Source organism: Arvicanthis niloticus, chromosome 23 (assembly GCF_011762505.2).
Source record: "Arvicanthis niloticus isolate mArvNil1 chromosome 23, mArvNil1.pat.X, whole genome shotgun sequence".
Classification (NCBI taxonomy): domain Eukaryota; kingdom Metazoa; phylum Chordata; class Mammalia; order Rodentia; family Muridae; genus Arvicanthis; species Arvicanthis niloticus.
In genome coordinates, this window is record NC_133430.1 from 4,019,810 (window position 1) to 4,040,591 (window position 20,782).

A 20,782-nucleotide genomic window follows, 5' to 3' on the forward strand; every position below is an offset into this window, starting at 1 on the left:
TCAGAGAATTCTATAATTCTGGTGTATTTCTCATTGTAGATCTCACAGATTCAGAGATTTCACCTGGTTTGTCCCTTTCATTTTTTCAGCAGAGTTTTTACTTATCATCCTTCTTGTTAATACAAGTGAATTTCAGCACTAAGTTCAAAATTTGTTCAGCTTCTAAGAGTCAGCCAGGTTCTGAGCCCATCCAATATTTTAGTTATTTATAACAACAGTCTCACTACTGTGTGAAATTATTGCATAAGTATTTTTACTTTGTCTACTAAACAATTTAGGGTCAGTGATTTATCATTAGAACACAGGTGCTCTGCCATAGGTGTATCCTGAAGAACACTGGAAAGAGTCTGTTATCTACTGTCCTTACCTTTTTAGAAATGGGAACTGTTAGAGATGGATCCAACTGAACCAAAGAGGAACCTAGCTTTGAGAAGGATATTATAGTAATATTGGCACAACTTAAACTTGCCAATGCAAAAATCATTATTTCTAGAGAAACTAGAGCCATCTTTCCCTTCAGCTGCGCTTGTGAACACTAAAGTTACAGGGATAAGTAATTTTCTTTTTCTTTCTTTTTTAATAAGTCATTTCAGTTATTTACATGTCAAATATTAACTCCTTTCTTAGTTTCTCCTCCACAATCTCCTTCATCTCATACCCCCCTTCCCCTGTCCTCTTTGCCTATATGAGGGTGCTCCTCCACTCACCCACCCATACCTGTTTTGTTGCTCTTGCATCACCCTACTTTGGGGCATCAAGCCTCCAGCAGATCAATGGCCTCCCTCCCACTGATGCTAGGTAAGGCCATACATGTGTAGCTGGAGCTATGGATACCGCCATCTATACTCTTTGGTTGGTGGTTTAGTCACTGTGAGCTCTGAGTTATTTGTTAGTTGATAACGTTCTTCCCATGGTATTACAATCCCCTTTAGCTCCTTCTCTTCTTCCCCTAGCTCTTTCATTGATGTTTCTGGGCTCTATCTGATTATTGGCCTTGCATTTGTATCAGTCAGGTGCTGGAAGAACTTCTTAGAGGATAGCTATATCAGGCTCCTGTCTGCAAACAATTCTTGGCATCAGCAATAGTGATGGTGTTTTGTGTCTGAAGATGGGATGGATTATGAGGTGGGGCTGTCTCTGGATGTCCTTTCCTTCACTCTCTGTTCCATTTTTTGTCCCTGTCTTTCCTTTGGAAAGGAACAATTCAGGGTTAAAAATTTTCAGATGGGTGGGGTCCCTACCCTCAATTGAGGGACATAACTATCTATGAAAACCAGACTGTACACCTTCAGTGTAAGTCATGATAACCCTAAATTCACAGGAACTCATGACCAGCAGGGGGAGGAATAATGCCAGAAATACACATAGAGAGTAGAGGATGGTTTAGAGGGGACTCTGTGTCCTCTGTGGTTTCCTTTCTTAACTGGAATAACTGATCTGCCTTGCTGTGATTGGCATGTGATGTCACTGTGCTCAAACCCCATAAAGATTCTTTGTTAAACACTTCACAGACTTATGTTCATTTGTTTTTATTTGCTTTTTATAATTTTTGAAAAATTCACATAATGTATTCACATAACTCATTTCCTCATCCTCAACCTATTCCAGATACTTCCTACCTCCCCACTTCCCCACTCACTCAACTACACACCTTTCCTTTCTTTCTGAAAAAGAAAAGAAAATTAAAAAGGAATTAAAGGAAACAAAAATTAAACACAACAATTTAAAGATAACTCTCTTTCTCCCTCTCTCTCTCCTCACATGCACACACACACACACACACACACACACACACACACACACACAGAAACCAGTAAGACCACAACTCTGTAACCATAATATATAGGCAAAACAGATTTGAATTAGGTGATATTAGAAAAAATATTTGCAATAATACTATTGATATCATTTTTGTGTTGGCTCCCAACTGCTAAGCATGTCTTCCATAATTAATTATGCTTAGCGTCCCCTATGAACTCCATGGAGAAAACTATTTTTTCATTTGCATGTGAGTGACAGTTGCAGAACTTCTTGGTTAGTAGTGGTAGCCCATGTCCATTTCCATGTCCCAACTTGGATATTATGTGGGTAGACTTGGTTCAGGTACTCTGTCTGCAGTCATGGTCTCTGAGTTCATACGTGCATCTGTCCTATTGTGTCTGCAAGATACTCATTCCTTGGAGTCATCTAACATCTCTAGCTCTTATAATCTTCTCACTCTTAAAACCCTTTCTCAATCTTTTTTCTCTATTTTACTCCATCATGATGGTCAATTCCTCGTATTCTATTGTCCCAATTCTAGTATCTCTGCTTCTATGATTCAATATACTAAAATAAATATTCAGATCTTGGAACACATATGAGTGAGAACATGAATCACGTGCTTTATGGACTTGGGTGATCTATTCAGTATATTTTTGCCAGTTCTATGCAGACACTAATAGATTATATAATTCATGTAGAATACTGAGTAGTATTAAATTTTCTATATATTACACTTTGTCATGTTTTATTTATACTTTTTGGAAACTTGGGATGATTCATTCCTCCATATGCTGTGAATAGAGCATGAATGACATACTGTGAATAAACATGGGTGTGAAAGTGTCTCTATAATAGGTGTAGAGTCATGAGAGTACAGGTTTGAGAGGGTTATTAATGGGACACAGCATAATTTTATTTATCATTTTTTGGTGAATTTTTATAGGAAAGTCTTCATCTCAGGTAACTATGGTTAAAGCCTATGTTTAGTGATGATACAGAGCCTAGTTTTATTACTAAGAATCATGTTGTCAAACTGTCTCATAAATATTTATGCTTATATGCATTATATTGTCTGAGCCTTGATCATAGAGGCTCATATGTGCTAGGTGTAAAGACTGATGCAGACATTCATGAATGGTCAGAGTGCTGAGAATGAGTGACAGAGTACTCAGCCACAGACCAGTAATGATAGAGACCTCTCACAGAAAAATCAAGGACCATCCTAAACCTGGGAAATGGATACAAAAAATGGGGTGAAAGGATATCAAAAGCTATCTCCAGAGAGTTATCTGTTTTTATTGCACATATCAACTCTCAGTAGCTATAGGTACACAAATCTAACCATAAGATACACAAATTAATCCAGTGAAAATAACCACATGACTGATCTGTAAATGGCGGAGCAGGTAAAGATGTCTACCCACAATCTTAGCAATATGAGGTAAATCTCTTGGAATTAAATTATGTAAATAGTCTTCTGAGGTTAATATATCCACTTTCTTGCATATGTACCCTGTCCTCACCACAAAATAATATAACATATTTTAAAAACTATTACAACATTTATTGGGAGGATCACTTGAGGGACCACACCAAGGTGAAGATCTTTTGGCATTTGATGACTAAGAAGCAAAATATATTCACATTTGGGGGGAAATTTCTGTAGATTCATGCTTTACTCATGATAATCCTATCAATGTACATAGGTAGCATTTATTAAACTCACTGTGTCATTAGGTAATATAACAGAAGATATAGGATTTTGGGAAATAGACTTTTGGAAGGTCCCAAGGGGAACCACAGGGACCAATAGTGGTAGATGGTGGTGAATGTCTTGAGAGTGGTTGTAGATCAAAGCATATTTCATATATGATTGAAAATTTCAAAGGATAAAAATCCTTATGAAATAAGAAATATATATATATATATATATATATATATATATATACAAATTTTTATACTTTAATTTGTTCACTGCATATGTCTACTGGAACCTCCTGTCCCTTTTATTTTCTCTTTATTCTATTAGAGAATTTCACTGATGCAATATCATGAAGTTGCATAAATAGTTGTTTATAACTGTGAAACATATAAGAGCTGCTAATCAGAGTCTCATTTAATGTATGTGATTTTGAGATTATCTTTAATTACATCTATTTTTACATTTATTTAATTACATCTATTTACAGTTATCTTTAATTACATCTATTTTTCCAAAAATAAAGTAAATTTCTTATTTATTTCTCAGCAAAACCTTCTGTTGTTATATATATATATATATATATATGAAATACATATATATTTTATATAGATACATATATAAATGTATAATACACATATACATGTAAACACACACACACACACACACACACACACACACACACACACGGGACCGTGAAAGGATAGCTTGGTTTCTGGTGGAGCACTGGTTAGAGATGGCCAGAGACACAACAGGTATTCCTGCAAGGGAAGGCATACATTTTGCCACATTCCCAGACTCCAAGCTCCTGACATATGGCTGGAGATCTCCATTGATCAGCGCCTTTCAGTCTTGTAGGGCAATGCCCCTAAGCCTCTCCGAAAGGGAGGTTTGTGTCACCTAGCACAGGTAGAGGATGTGACTACAGGCCTCAGCCTCAAGAGATCTCCTTATTAAAGAGATACCTAAAGGCCAGAGGTTGTAGCCAATTATGCATTCCTTCCCAGATTCTGCTCCCTTCCTATTTAACTCAGCTCTGTCCTGAGGTCAGGCGGGCTAAAGCTAGGTCCACTTTTTGCCATGACAATAAACCTTTTAAAACCATGGACTTTCTCATGTCTTTGGGGCCCATGGAGAAGGCCTTTGACTACTGAGCCACTGCTTAATCTCCTGCTAGAAGACTTCTCTACCTTCTGACAAGGAGGCCTGCCAACTCAAGCAAGCTAGCTGAGCCAGCCCTGATCCAGTCAAGCAAGTCCTGGTAACCAAGCTAGCTGACCCAGCCAAGCCAGTGTTGTAACCAAGAGTTTCTACTCCGCAGGGCACCATCAGAGTTCTCCCTCTCAACCTTCTTGGCTGTGTGGCAGTCCAGCCCATATGCCCACTCCATCTTAGTTCTTCTGTGGCTCCCAGCAGAGTCTGGGAACTCACAGACAGAGACCACTGGTCTCCCAGTCAGTCACTTCAGCTGGAGATCCCCCACTCAGGATCTCTTCCTCCTTTGGACTTCAGGCTGAAACTTCTCCACACCTGAGCAGAGTCTGGCAGCTTCACACTGCCCAGTGATCACCTGGCTCCATGTGGAGTGAATTCAGTCAAATTCCCTCAATTCTGCCTCCCTGAGCTGTGATAGACATGCGGGAAACACAGCTCTGCCTAGCAGGACCCACACCCCTGCAGGAGCCACAGCCACACACGCACACACCCCACACACATATATCTACATCTACATCTATATCTATATCTATATCTATCTATATCTATCTATGCTGTAGTGATAAAATTATTTCTTGACACAACTATAGCTACTGCTATAATTTAGTTATCAATGATACTCCTGCAATAATCATTGATAGGTATTTTTGAAGCACAGTTACTTTTAGTCATTTTAGGAGCTTTAAAGTAGTATATACCCAGGTGGAAAGGCAAATATTAATTACATACATGTGAAAGATGTTTCTAAAACAAAAAAATTAGCTGTTTTTAGAAATTTTCATCATCATCATCATCAAACCCCACCATCTGTAAATCTATGTGTTAATATATGCCTGAGTAGAGCAACAGACTCAGTCCAAAAATCTATTGAGAGATTTGTCCTTGTAGTTACATCCACAGCATCAGGCTAGGGTTCACAAAAAGTGTGTGAGATACATCCTCAGAGAGGATTAGGACTTGAACCTCAGCATCCTGCTGCCTGAACCAAGTTACTTTTCAATCCTTCATCTCCAGTTCTTCTCCAGCTGACCTGGGTACTTATCTAAGAAATACCCTGCTAATGAATATGCAAATTACTTCAGTCTATAGCAGTAAATACAGAGATGTCCACACCCTGAAAACAACATATGATCAGTGTCCTCTACCCAGTCTCTGAACACACTGACTCTAACCATGGGATGGATCTGGGTCTTTCTCTTCCTCCTGTCAGTGACTGCAGGTAAAGGGGCTCACCAGTTCCAAATCTGAAGAGAAGACGGGGACTGAGGTGACATGACATCCATTCTGCTTTTTTCTCCACAGGTGTCCACTCAGAGGCTCAGCTGCAACAATCTGCAGCTGAGCTGGTAAAGCCTGGGGCTTCAGTGAAGCTGAACTGCAAGGCTTCTGGGTACACATTCACTGACTACTTTATGCACTGGGTGAAGCAGAGTCATGGAACGAGCCTTGAGTGGATTGGAAGGATTTATCCTAACACTGGTGGTACTGACTACAATGAAAAATTCAAGGGCAAGGCCACATTGACTGTAGACAAATCCTCCAGCACAGCCTACATGGAGCTTAGCAGATTGACATCTGAGGACTCAGCGGTCTATTTCTGTGCAAGACACAGTGTTACAACCACATCCTGAACATGTCAGAAATCTTGGAGGAGCAGCAAGCTGCCCTGGGACTGAGAAGACTCAGAGAAGATTAGTTTGTAGAATTGCTCAGATGCAGTAATTTGGAATATACACCTTTGTGTTTGTTCCTTAGAGACCTACTGTGCTTTCGTCAACTTGCAAAAGGACATCTATGAATTATATGATGCTGATTTAGGATAATCCTAGAGTTCCCCATATCTTGTCACTGTCGTCATCAGTGACCACCTTCATTGACAAATTGCTTTTTTAATAAAGTAACAAAAAAAGAGAAACTGATTATGCATGATCAAATTATCTCTGGATTGTGAAAAAGACTAAAATTTCAATGGAATAGCTGGGAATAATATGCAATATGAATTTGATCTGTAAAATCCCACCAAATTCTGACCAAAGAAGAAGCCTTTTCTTAGTTTTAAGTCTTAAGTAACTTCTAGGTGTTTTGTTAACCTTGCTTGTGTGTCTGGCAAAAGTTTTAGGCTTTTAAAATATAAAAGGTGTTTATATCAGAATGCATAGTGCCATCTCTTCTCCAGGGGCCAATGAACAGTCTTCTGAGTGTAGAGTGAGGATGATTATAGGAGAGATAGAAATGAAGACTCTGAGAAAAAGGATAAAAATCAGAGAGCTGTCCAGTAAATACTATAGAAATCCTGAATTTAGTTCTCATAGGCTTTATCTATGTCTTAGTTAGTGTTTTAATGTTGGGAACAGACATCATGAGCAACATTTAATTGTGGCTGGATTGCAGTTTTAGAGATTCAGTCTAGTGTCATCCAGGCAGGCATGATACAGTCAGAGTTGTGAGTTCTACATCTTCATCTTAAAGGTGTTAGCAGGGTACTGGCTTCCAGGCAGGTGAAAATCTTATAGCTCATAACCAGGGTGACACAGCTTTTTCAACTGTGCTACACCTTCAAATAATGCCACCCTCTTGGTTGAGCATACACAAACCATTACATTCAACTCCCTGGCCCCCATATGCTTGTTCAAACATTTGAGACTATGAGGGCCATACCAAAGACTAGCGCAATGCAAAATAAATGTAGTCCACCTTCCTAAGTACCCATAGTCTATATCAGTCTCAACAATGTTAAAAGTCCAAAGTTCAAAGTCTCTTTCAAGATTCTTTCAATCACCCAACTGTAATTCCCAAATCAAGACACGAATCCAGCTTGGAAATCTCCAAACTCTGCATCTCCATGGCTGATGTCAAAGCAGTCTTCAGATCTCCCACTCCTTTTTCATCTTTGTTGACTGCAAGAAACTTCTTTCTGCTGGGCTGGCTCCACTCGTTGTTAACCAGCTTTCCTCAGCAGATAACGCATGGCTCTGGAATCTTGAATATTTTGGGGTCTCCAATGCAACTTCAATCTTACAGTTTGTTGTTTCAATGTCTGGGACCCACACATGATTTCTAGACTCCTCCTAAGGACTGATATCACTTCTCCAGCTCTGCTCTCTGTAGCACTCTAAGCTCAGATTGAAACACTCCACTGCTATTACTATTCTTGTTGATCATCTCATTGTAATGGCATCTCTAATACACGAGGATCTTCTGCTGCAATTAGGCTTCACCAATATCCTCTCATAAGCTCTCTTCATAGTGACAAGCCTCAAATCCTTTGCATGACCCCTTCAGTCCTGGAACATCAACTACAACTGAAGCTGATCCTTCATCAATAGGTTTCTAGGTGCTCTCACTGTGCCAAGCCTCAGCTTCTCTTCATGATCCCTTTATGCCTTCAAAACCAGTAGCATCCGGGTACCTCTTACACATTACCAAGTATAGCTGTAGGAAGTTACATCCCTGGCTATCTCTGAAACACGGATTTTTTGTTTGTGTTCTCAGAAAACACTTCCAGGTTTCACCTCACTGATGCTGGTTGTAATCACAACCAATTTTTTAGCTCCAGCATCAATTTTCCCAGTAATTTTGTTTGTTCTGGACTCAAAAGCCAGAGCCACATGACTGAACCTTCTGAGTTTTTGTGCTTGCTGGGGCTGGAACATGGCCTGCTTGTTTTATTACATAACCATAAGCTTTCTGTTTTCCAACTTCTTCACTGCCTAAGGTTGACTGTCCTGGAACTTGCTCTGTAGACTTTGCTCTGTAGACTTTGAACTCAGAGATCTGCATGCCTGTCTCCTAAGTACTGGGATTAAAGATTTCCTACTCAGCCTGGAATTAAGGTATTTTTCACCTAGAATGTGCTCTAGGTTGTCCTTGAACTCAGAGATCTGCTTGTCTTTGCTTCTTGGGATTAAATGTTTGTAGTACCTAAACTTAGCTCTGTGTGATTTTGTCCCAAGATCACTGCTCAATTCAATGTAATACACTTGATCACATTATTCAGCCTCATTTCACTTCTTTATTTCCCTTTAATGCTCTAATCATGCATTTTATATTTTCCTTTTCTCAGCTTACTATTATTGTTTAAAATGCTCTTCATGAGACTTAACCAGAGAACAAAGTCTATGATGGGTATTTTTGAGACTTTCTTTGTCAGTGCAGTTAATGGTTCTCTTTACTTTATACTCAGGCATACTCTTGAGACAATGACAGAAATTAGCCACATTCTTCACCATAAAAATAATCTCTAGGCCATATACTGAAATTCTTCTCTACTGAAATCACTTGGGCAATGCCAGCACATTTCAAATCACTCACAGCAACAAAGTCTTCCATATATCTTTTTAGACAGCCCAGTAAGCCTAACTTAAAGCCTTCCAATGCTTTCCAAATCCAAAGTCTGAAAATTCCAACTCTTCCAAACAAAAGCATGCTCAGGCCCATCACAGCAATGGCCCAGTCCTTGGTACCAACCTCTGTCTTTGTTAGGGTTTTACTGCTGTGAACACACAGCATGACCAAGGCAAGTCTTATAAAGGACATTATTTAATTAGGGCTGGCTTACAGGTTCAGAAGTTCAGTCCAGTATCATGAAGGCAGGAGTGCATGAAAGCATCCAGGCAGGCATAGTGCAGGCAAAGCTGAGAGTCCTACATCTTCATCTGAAGAGTGCTATCAGAATACTGGCTTCTAGGCAGCTCTGGTTGGTACTGTCATTCTTCCCACAGGGCTGCAAGCTCCTTGGTTTCTTGCAGGCTTCTCTCTAACTTCTCCTTTGTGGACTCAATGACTTAATTCAAGTATCTGCCTCTATATAAGTCAGGCTCTGGCAGAGCCCCTCAGGAGATAGCTATATCAGGCTGCTGAAATCATTTACTTCCTGGCATGTACAACAGTGTCTGCAGTTGGATATTGCACATATGATGGATTCCCAGGTGGGGCAGTCTTCAAAATGCCTCTCCTCCAGTTCCTGCTCCACACCTTATCTCCGTACTTGTTGTCATGAGTATTTTGTTACTTGTTCCAAGAAAAACTAAAGCACCCACACTTTGGTGTTCAGTCTTCTTAAGCTTCATGTAGTCTGTGTGTTGCACCTTAGGTATTGTGATTGGGTTGCCTCACTCAGGCTGGTATTTTCTAGTTCCATCCATTTGCTTAAAACTTTTATAAATTCATTGTTTTTAATAGCTGAGTAATACCCCATTGTGTAAATATACCACAATTTCTGTATCCGTTCCTGTGTTGAAGGACTTTTGGGCTCTTTCCAGCTCTTGGCTATTATAAATAAGGCTGCTATGAACATAGTGGAGCATGTGTCCTTGTTATATGTGAAACATCTTTTGGGTATATTCCCAAGACTGGTATAGCTGGGTCCAATTTTCTGAGGAATTGCCAGAATGATCTCCAGTGGTTGTAACAACTTACATTTTCACCAACAATGGAGGAGTGTATCTCATTTCTTCACCCTTGCCAGTATCTGCAAACACCCGATGCTTTGATTTTAGCCATTCTGACTAAAATTAAAAAAAAATGTGTGAAGTGGAACCTCAGGGTTCTTTTGATTTGCATTTCCCTGATGACTCAGGGTATTGAACATTTTTTTTCTCAAAACACTTTATTTATCAATATATATATATATATATATATATATGAACAATAATTAAATGATAAGATGTATTTGAAAAGTATGGGGGGGTTGGGAAATGTGGGAGGAAGGAGAGAAAGGAAAAAATTATGTAAATACAGTGTTCATATATGAAATTCTCAAAAAGGAATCTAGTTTTTAAAAATGTTTTACAGATTAACTAGCATTTTACAGTATGAAAATAAATATGACCTATAATTATGTTGAAGGACATTTTAACTCACTACAAACTTTGAAGTTTAAAATGAAATCAATAAAATTATTTTACCCAGCATACTAACAAAAACCACAATAATGTTTTATAATTCAAAGTATTTCTGAGAACAAGAAAATGGATTGTCAGAAGCTAAGTCAGCAGAGCCAGGGTGACACTATTTTTACTTTTTTTTCATTATTATCAAATCATAATTTTTACTTTTTAACATAGGGGTTATAAACACGAAAATGCAGGATTTGGAGAAGGGGATGATACAGGAGCATAGGTGTTCAGGGGGAGTACAGATATCTTTCAGAACAGGGTATCAGCTGGGTAAGGTTCAGGGGTCAGGTCACTATGACTCTGCCTATGATTTACTTGTCCTTATCTAATTTGGTACTATCCGCCAAGGCTGCCTATTTACAAGGTCTATGACTACTCCGGCTGGTAGATTTCTAGAAAAGCTGCCTGTTTACAATGGTTTATAGACATCTGTTTCAGTGTTTTTCCATAGAGACCAAAGACTTTGTGTTAGCAGGCATGTATGTCAGGCCTATTGCTGATTTTAGGCTTATGGCTGATTTTAGGCCATAAGCAGTGTATAAGCAGGGCTGCCCCTGACATCTCCTGCCTTCTCCAAGTATAGAAGGGTTGTGGTGATTCTAATCTTGCCAAGGCAGCAATAGAGGCCTGGCCTCCACTAATTAAAGGGGACCTTGTAATGGCTCCAGTCCTCCTGTCATTGTCCAGTGAAGCATGAGGGCCATACCCATCCAGATGTCTTTTGCCTAGAGAGGGGATACTTTTGACATCAACCCCTATGCAGTCAGGCTTGTCCCTCAGGGAACCCAGAAACATATTTTTAACTTTTATTTATATTCCCTTGCAGTGCCTAGCCTCGCAGCCTAAGCAAGAATTCAGATCGCCAGACAGAGGGGGTTCTGGGTGGCCCCTTTCTGCTTGGTCTAGGGGTGGAAGTCCCCTCTTTTAGGTTGGGTGGAGATGGGACTTGGGAGCACCCTGGATAGAGTAACATCCTCATCTAGAGTCTCCTGGTCCTCCATAGCTAACTTATGATAATGTATCTGAATAGATTTTGCTATCACAAAGTTAGTCAGCATATTTAAGGCCCAGGGACCAAAGGAAATAAGAAAAAATAACCTAATTAGTGGTCCCAGGATGGAAGGAGGTAGGGTTAATAATCATGGAGAGGTTGAAGACCAACTCTTGTACAAGCTCTCATTTTCTCTTTCTCTCTCTGTCTTTTCTCAAGATGTTCTCTGGCCTTTTTCATGCTCTCTTTAATCATTCCTGCTTTGTCTATGTGAAAGCAGCATTCTTCTTTAAGGGCTGTACACAGTCTAGAGCTATACACAGTCTTCTCAAGAGGAGGAAGAAATGCCAAAGTGTAGGTGCTTTAGGTTTGTTTTTTAGAAGGAGTAGCAAAATACTCAACCAGGGTCTAAACCTCCAGCCTGAGAACAGAAAGGGAGGGACTCATGGCTCTGCTTGTATAGGTAACTGAGGGTGGCCTCATTAGGCAAAAGTGAATCTTTCGTGGTCCCCGAAAGATTGGATCCATAATGTTGAGGAATTCGAGAGCAGGGAGGTGGGATTGGGAGAATGGTGGGAGCACACCCTCATAAAAATTGGAAGAGGGGTTATGGGATAAGGGGTTTGGGGTCAGAAAGGAAGAGGAGATAACAGTGAAAGGTAAATACATAAAATATCCAATAAAAAAAAACAAACAGATAATGGGTATGGCAAAAAAATATAGTTTACTTATTTCAGATGATTTTCAAAGGTATCCAGGAAATTCTTATTGGCTAAAAACTTATTTTAAGCTCTTCATAAAAGAATTTATATCTCTGTTTAATATTCTGAAGAGAGTTGCAAATCCTAATTTGCCTCAACAATTAATTGACAAAAGAGGAGTAATTTTAGAAAAAGTAGAAGAAGCTCTCATTAATTGACATATTATATATATTGATTAATTGTTGGCTGTTTTATAATAGTCCTTTGATAAAAATTATTAATAAAAGAATTATAATTCTTTAAATAGTGTCTCCATGACTCTCTGAGGTTAGAAGGAGCATGCCTTGTTTACTCTTAACTTTCTAAAACTGAAAGCTCTTGGCAAATCTGCTGCTGATTGCCTCTGGCATCACTGAGACCAATAAAAACTATGCCACAACTATGTGGAAGGACCCTTTTACCCTTAAATGGAATGGCCAGGGCTCAGTTCCTATATGAGGCTGAGGAATGATATGCCTGTTTGATACCACAGAAGGCACAGCTAAATTGCCACCAAAAAGATTAATAAATTAAATAGATACCCACACAAAACCAGGCCCAATTATAAATAAGATGAATAACAATTGACATCCAGGGAAGAGAAATTTCCCTGAGAATTCCCTTCTTTTTTTCCTTTCCAGGTAAAAATTAATCACTGGTGATGTCTGCTGTTAGGAGTTCTAATCCTGAAGCTGGCCTCCAGAATTATACTATCCAGACCTCCAATGGGCCTTTGACAAGGACATCAAACAGCTATAGACTGACATCACTAATCTGAAGAAATCCATCATTTCGCTGTGTGATTCTCCAAAATTGTAAAGGACTTTATTGGACTTGATTTTCTCTTTTACAATAGAATAAATTGATTTCTAATAATATTCTACTATACTTGAAAACAGGAGCCTACCATGATATTCATCAGAGGTTTTATCCATCTACTGATGAAAACAGATCCAAAGATGCACAGCCAAGCATTAGGTGGAGATTGAGGAATTCTGCAGATGGTGGGGAGGAGAGATTTTTGGAGATAAGTCTGAGAGTTGGAGGTAAATTATTTGTATTTCAGATCACCCATACAGTTATAGACACCATATTCTTCTGTCTCTGAGAAAGAAGACAAATGCCTTCATTCCTGATATGACTGTTTTGTACTAACAACAACCATATGCATTTTAATTCCTCACCATTTCAATAATCTCAAAAAGTTGCTCTGACAGCTACAGGACAAATCTGGTGATTGTAAAGCAATGCCTGTGGGGGTCATAGGACACTCGAGTCAAAGTTCTCAGCACAAAGAGTTCTTGTTTTAACTTGAGGGAGAGAGGGAAGGGAATAAGGGACAAAGCCAGGTGGAAAGGATGGATGATGGATAAGGGGAAGGAAACAAGGGAGAGAAGAATTTGTCCCTGCACGGGACAAAGGAAAGACTTAGTCTTCATGAGGAGGAGAGAGATGTAGCACATAAGAATATGCCTGTTCATGAAGATAAAATGGGACAATCGATGTGAGGATGAGGCATTTATTTTTAATTGGACTTAGGATATGCAAAGAGGCATTGATTGATTGATTGATTGATGATTTTACATTCCAATTGCTGCCCTCTCCCCTGGTCCCCCATAAACAAGTCCCTTCTTATATTCCCTTCCCTTTTCCTGTGAAAGAGTTGGGGTCCATTTAATATCCCTCAACCATGCTGTATCAAGTGTCTGCAGGATTAGGAACATCATCTCCCACTGAGGCCAGACAATGGAGTCCAGTTAGGGGAATGGATTTAAATTTAGGTAACAACACTAGGGACAAGCCCCACCCTTGTTATTAGGGGACCTACATGAAGATTGAGCTACCCATCTGTAATATATGTGCTGGAGTTTTGGTCTAGCCCATGGATGCTCTTTGGTTGGTGGCTCAGTTCCTGAGAGCTCCTGCAATTTTGGAGTGATTCTCATTGCAGACCTCTAAGATTTAGACCTTTAATCTGGTAGATTCTTTCCTTTTTTTCTAAGCAGAGTTTTTACTAATTATTCATTCTTGTTAATGCAGGCCTATTTTAGCATTAAGTTCAAAATGGCTTGAGCTTCTAAGGGTCAGAAAGATCCTGACCTGCTTCAATATTTTAGTTATTGATATCAACAGTGTCACTCCTGTGTACAATTATTGTGTAAATCTTTTCACTCTGTCTATTAAACAAGGTAGGGTGTGTTTTTACCCTCTGAACACTGTTGTTCTGCCCCAGGTGTAGCCCGATGAAGACAGGAAAGAAACTTTGATGTCCTGTTTTTTCTTTTTTTAGAAATGGATACTGGTAGAGCTGAATTGCACTGCCAGCAAAAAGGAATCTGTCTTTGAGAGGGACCTAGTTATAATGGTACAACTTAAAATCACTGAAGCACAAATCATTATCCCCAGGTAAACTAGAGCTATTTATCTCATAAGCTGAGCTTTGTGAACACTGGAGTTACAGGGTAAGTTATTCTTTAAGATAGAGTATAGAATTTCACAGGAAGCCATGACAAACCTACCTCCATGGGAGCTCATGAACAGCAGGGGTCACTATGAGGCCAAGAATCACCATAGAGAGATGAGCTGTGAGTGGAGGGGACTCTGTGTCTTCTGTGGTTTCCTTTCTTCTTCTTCTTTTTTTTTTAGTGTATTAACTGATCTGTCCAGGTGTGATTGACATGTGAGGTCTCCATGGTCAAACCCCATAAAGATTCTTTGTTAAACACTTCACAGACTTATGTTTATTTGTTTTTCTTTGTTTTTTTTTTAATAATTTTTGAAAAGGTCATACAATGTATTCTAATAACACATTCCCTCATTGTCAACTACTTCAAGATACTTCCTATCTGCCAAGTTACCCAACTACACACCGTTTTTTTTTCTGAAAATGGAAAAAGGAAAAGAATTAAAAGTGTATTAAAAGCAAACAAAAATTAAGCAAAAGATTCTAAAAATAACACACACACACACACACACACACACACACACACACATATGGAAACCTGTAAAACTACACTTCTGTTGACATAGGCAACATATAGGCAACAACTTACATAGGCAAAATGTAAGTGAGACAAAGAGAATTGAAGTATTATTGAAATATGTATGCAAAAATACCAGAATTAATTTTCTTGTTGGCTACCAACTGCTAAGCCTCTTTTCCAAGATTAATTGTGCTTAGCATCTCCTGTGAACTCCATTCGAGGAAACTAATTTTTCCTTTGCATGTGAGTGTCAGTTGCAGAAGTTCTAGGTTAGCAGTGAGAGCCCATGTCCATTTCCATCTTCCATCTTGGGGATTTTATCTGAGTTGACTTGGTTCAGGCTCTGTGCCTAAGGCCACGGTCTCCGTGAATTCATATGTGCAAAAGTCCAATTGTGTCTGGAAGACACTCATTCTTTGTTGTCATCCACCTGCTCTGACCCTTATAATCTTCTCAAACTTATAATCTGTTCTCTCTATTTTTATCTCTATTTTACTATATCATGTTTGTTAATATCTCATACTCTTCTGTCTCAAAGCTAGTTTTATGCTAGCTTTAGGACAATTCAATATATAAAACAAAATATTCAAATCTCAAACACCTATGCCTGAAAACATGAAACACTTGCTTTATGGACATGGATGATCTATTCAGTATATTTTTTTCCAGTTCCATGCAGACATTAACAGATTTCATAATTTTTTATACCACACTGAATCATATTTATTTTTCTATATGCACCAATTTGTCATGTTTCATTTAGGCTTTGTTGGGAATCTGGGATGATTCCTCCCTCTATATGCTGTGAACAGAGCATAAATAACATACTGTGGGTAAATATAGATGTATGGAAATCTATATAATAGTATGTAGAGTCATTTGTATACATGTTTGGGAGGGTTATTGCTGGGGCACACCATAATTTTATTTATTAATTTTTGGTGAATTTTCATAGGAAGACTTCATTCCAGGTAAGTGTGGTCAAGAGCCCATGTTTAAAGTTGATATAAGCTCTAGTAGACATCAGTCCTATTGCTAATGGTCATGTTGTCAAGTTTCCTTATAAATATTCATATTTATGCCCAGTATATGGTTAAAATTATCTAAACTTCATCATCATCATCTCATCATCATTATCTTTGTCATCATCATTACAAAGCATTATTTGTAAATCTACATGTTAAAATATCCCAGAGTGGAGCAATAAGCCTTAGCCAATAGCCTTTGGCCAAAAATTGATCAAGAGATTCATCCATATAGTTATATCCATACCAGTAGGCCGGGGCTCACAAAAAGTGTATGGGATGCATTTCCTCAGTGAGGATTAGGATTTAGACCTGAGCATCCTGCTGCCTGACCCATGTGCCTTTTCAGTCCTTCCTCTCTAGTTCTTCTCCAGCTGGAATAGGTTCTTATGTAAGAAATACCCTGCTCATGAATATGCAAATTCATTGAATCTGTGGCAGTAAATACAAGGATGTCCACATCCTGAAAACTACCTATGATCATTGTTCTTTCCACAGTCCCAGAACACACTGACTGTAACCATGGAATGTATCTGGATTTTTCTCTTCCTCCTGTCAGTAACTTCAGGTAAGAGGCTCAACATTTCTAAACCTGAAGAGAAGGCAGGGCGTGAGATGGCACTAACATCTATGCTTCTTTTCTCTTCACAGGTGTGTATTCCCAGGCACAGCTGGAGCAGTCTGGAGCTGAGCTGGTGAGGCCTGGGGCTTCAGTGAAGATGTCCTGCAAGGCTTCTGGCTACACCTTCACTGACTATGTTATGAACTGGGTGAAGCAGAGTCCTGGAAAGGGCCTGGAATGGATTGGATGGATTTATCCTTACAATGATCAAACTAAGTACAATGAGAAGTTCAAAGACAGGGCCACCTTGACTGCAGACAAATCCTCCAACACAGCTTACATGGAGCTCAGAAGCCTGACATCTGAGGACTCTGCGGTCTATTACTGTGCAAGAAGACACAGTGTTGCAACCACATCCTGAGTGTGTCAGAAACCCTGGAGAAGCAGCAAGCTGCCCTGTGACTGAGATGACAGAAAGGATTAATCTTTAGACTTGCCCAGAAATAATAATTTTGAATGTTCATTTATTGCCTCCTCCTCACAGATCTATTGTGCGTTTGCCATCTTTGTAAAAGGAGATATGTTGGGAGCCGACTTTTAGCAGAAAGCAGCTATCAACTCAGCTGCCATCTTGAACCATATACCCTGATAGAGACTTGTTTTTCAACAGCCTACAACAGCTGAGCACACTCTGACAAACTTCTTGTTTATCCCACATAGCTTATTTTACTGTTTAGTGACCCCAGCTCCATGGTGCACTTGGTAAAATGTCTTTACCTGTGTTCTCCTGCTTGTGCTTATAAATTCCCAGGATTTCCTTGTAATCATGTCAATAGGAGGTGAATATAGTCTATGGGAGACAGTAAACAAGACTTGACTACAGACCCTCTGGCTTGTCTCTACTCTTCGAATCTATCCCTTCTTCCCCCATTCTCTCTCTTGCTAGACCCTGACCCATGGACCGGAGCAGCAGAGCAGTCTGGGATATTTTGACCCCCAAAGTGGGGCAGAGTGGTACTCAACATTTTTGCACTCAATGAGAGGCAGCAAGAACAAGAGATCTGGTGAGGGACATTACTGGAAGAAGGGTTGACTGAAAATTTAGAAGGTGATCACGAATCTGCTGCTTCGAGAAAGATAAGTCATGATAAGGAAAATGGGGCAAGAAATAAGTCAGCCTGAACTCAACTCTCTGTTTTTGTTTTGTTGATTGCTGCTCATGTGTGTTAATTGTCTGATTTGTTCCATTTTTTGAATGCTGTCTTTCATGTTCAAAATAAAAAGAAATGTATATATCTGAAATTAGAATACAAAAAAAAAAAAAACCCCAAAGGTGGATGACAATTTGTCAGAGCCAGATTGTGCCAACCTAGAGGAAGAGGAAGTCAAATATTATGACCCTGAATGTCCCTCTTCCCAAAGGTTCTCTCCCAGGGCACCTCCGCTTCCAGAGTCTCCCGCTGTGGAGACAGTGGTTGTAGATCCCAGAAAGGAGTTACAGGATAAAACTTTTATTCTTAAACAACTAATAGAGTTGGAAAAAGTGTATCAAGACATAATTAATCAGCTACAAAAATTATGGACAAGGAAGGTCTCAAGAGGCAAACTGCAAAATCCCCCAACTCCTTGTGTTCCTCAACCTGGAGTCCAAAGGCAGTCCCTGTTCTCTAGCTTTACTTCAGCTACAGATAAGCCAGAGGAGGGAGAGGCTGAGCCATTTTCTATATCAGAGACCAGAAATGCTCAAGGGGTTGCTTGGAGACATCACACAGGTTTTAATTTTCAAATTATTAAAGAATTAAAAATGTAGTATGACAATATGGTGCCACTGCTCCCTTTACTCTTGCAATTTTAGAGTTTGTGGAAGAGGAGTGGCTGACTTCTAATGACTGGAATATGTTAGTGAGAGCAGTTTTTAGTGGTGGTGACTATCTTATTTGGAAATTGGAGTATCATGAAAATTGTAAAGAGACAGCTAAGAGAAACATTCAGGCAGACAATGGTTGGTCCTTTGATGTCTTAGTAGGAGAAGGGCAATTTGCTTCTAGTGATAACCAGATGCAATATGACCCAGGCTTATATGCTCAAATTCAAAATGCAGCCATGAAGGATTGGCGTAAACTCCCGGTAATGGGACACCCTAGTGCATCTTTAACAGCAGTCAGGCAAGGGCCTAATGAACGATTTTCTGACTTTGTTCATTGATTAATGACAACAGCAGGGAGGATTTTTGGTAATGCAGAGGCAGGTGTAGATTATGTGAAACAACTTGCATATAAAAATATCAATCCTGCTGCCAAGTGGCCATTACACCTTATAGGAAAAAGACAGACCTTACAGGGTATATCAGACTCTGTTCTGACATAGGTCCCTCTTACCAACAGGGCTTAGCTATGGTGGCTGCCATGCAAAGACAATCAGTAAGAGGGTTTTTGGCAAGTAGAGACAGAAAGGCATGTTTTAAATGTGGCAAGCCTAGACACTTTGCCAGAGATTGCAAGGCAGAAAATGAGTTAAGCCAGAGACAGCCCAGAAAACAGTCTGGGCTCTGCCCACTTTGCAAACGTGGAAGGCATTCGGCTAGTGAATGTAGGTCTAAAAGAGACACACAAGGAAACACCCTTTCCCATGATCAGGGAAATGAGAACAGGGGCCAGCTCCAGGCCCTGAACCGACGAACCGAAGCAAGCCAAAACAGGCTTAATGGAGCAGTCAGTGTCATACCTGCAAACACTAATCTTTTTCTGAACTCAGTCGAGCAACACCAGGAAGCTCAGGAATGGACCTCAGTTCTGCCACCCACATAGGATTAACCCCAGAAATGGGACCTCAGGCCTTATCTACTGGAGTGTTTGGACCACTGTATCCAAATGTGTTTGGCCTGATAGTGGGAAGAAGCAGTGCTACTATGCAGGGACTACAAATTTTTCCTGGAGTTATAGATAATGATTATCAGGGTGAGATTAAGGTAATGGCACAGGCAATTCAGAATATAGTCACCATTCCTACAGGAAAGAGCATAGCTCAACTATTGTTACTTCCATTGTTCCCTAATAATCACAAATATAAGAATCCTAAGAGGGATCAAGGCTTTGGTTCCTCTGATGCATGTTGGGTACAGCCTATAGTTAAACAAAAACCTATGATGACACTACGGCTGGATGGAAAGTCATTCCAAGGCTTGGCTGATACAGGAACTGATGTGACTATCCTAAAACAAAGTGATTGGCCTGCCACCTGGCCTCTGACCCCAACCTTAACCAACTTAATGGGTATTGGCCAAAGTCAAAACTCACAGCAAAGCTCAAAGGTGCTGACATGGAAAGATATAGAAGAAAATACAGGGAATATCCAACCTTATGTCATCCAGGCCTCCCCATTAATCTCTGGGCTGAGATCTGTTATCCCAGTTGGGATTGATTATGTGCAGCCCTAGTGAAGTAATCAAGGCTCAAATGATAAACTCTGGATTTTCCCCAGGGAAAGGATTAGGAAAAAGTGAAGATGGAATGGCTCATCCTATTGAGGTTTATGGTAACAGTGAAAGAAGAGGTATTTTGATTCAGCTGCACCCCTAGGGCATTGTGCATATCCCATTACCTGGAAGTTGGACTCGTCCCTCTGGGTGGATTAGTGGTGCCTAACCACCAAAGAATTACAAGCTGCCCAGTTGCTAGTGCAGGAGCAATTACAGTCAGGACATTTAGAAGGCAGTAACTCTCCCTGGAACACCCCAATATTTGTCATTAGGAAAAAGTCAGGAAAGTGGAGATTGTTGCAATACTTGAGAGCTGTTATCGCGACCATGATTAGGATGGGAACCTTACAACCTGGTCTGCCCACACTGGTGGCTATACCTTTAGGTTATTATAAAATGGTTATAGATTTAAAAGACTGTTTTTACT

The 20,782-nt window shown here is 39.7% G+C and overlaps 2 gene segments (V, D, J or C); both read left to right on the forward strand.

The window, feature by feature from the left end:
• Positions 1–5,851: 5,851 nt before the first annotated feature.
• On the forward strand, positions 5,852–6,309 carry LOC143437160 (Ig heavy chain V region 108A-like). The segment is given in 2 exon segments: positions 5,852–5,897; positions 5,981–6,309. Coding segments are annotated over 2 exon segments (375 nt in total).
• Positions 6,310–16,793: 10,484 nt separating this feature from the next.
• LOC143436600 (Ig heavy chain V region 108A-like) lies at positions 16,794–17,313 on the forward strand. The segment is given in 2 exon segments: positions 16,794–16,883; positions 16,967–17,313. Coding segments are annotated over 2 exon segments (378 nt in total).
• The last annotated feature ends 3,469 nt before the right edge of the window (positions 17,314–20,782 follow it).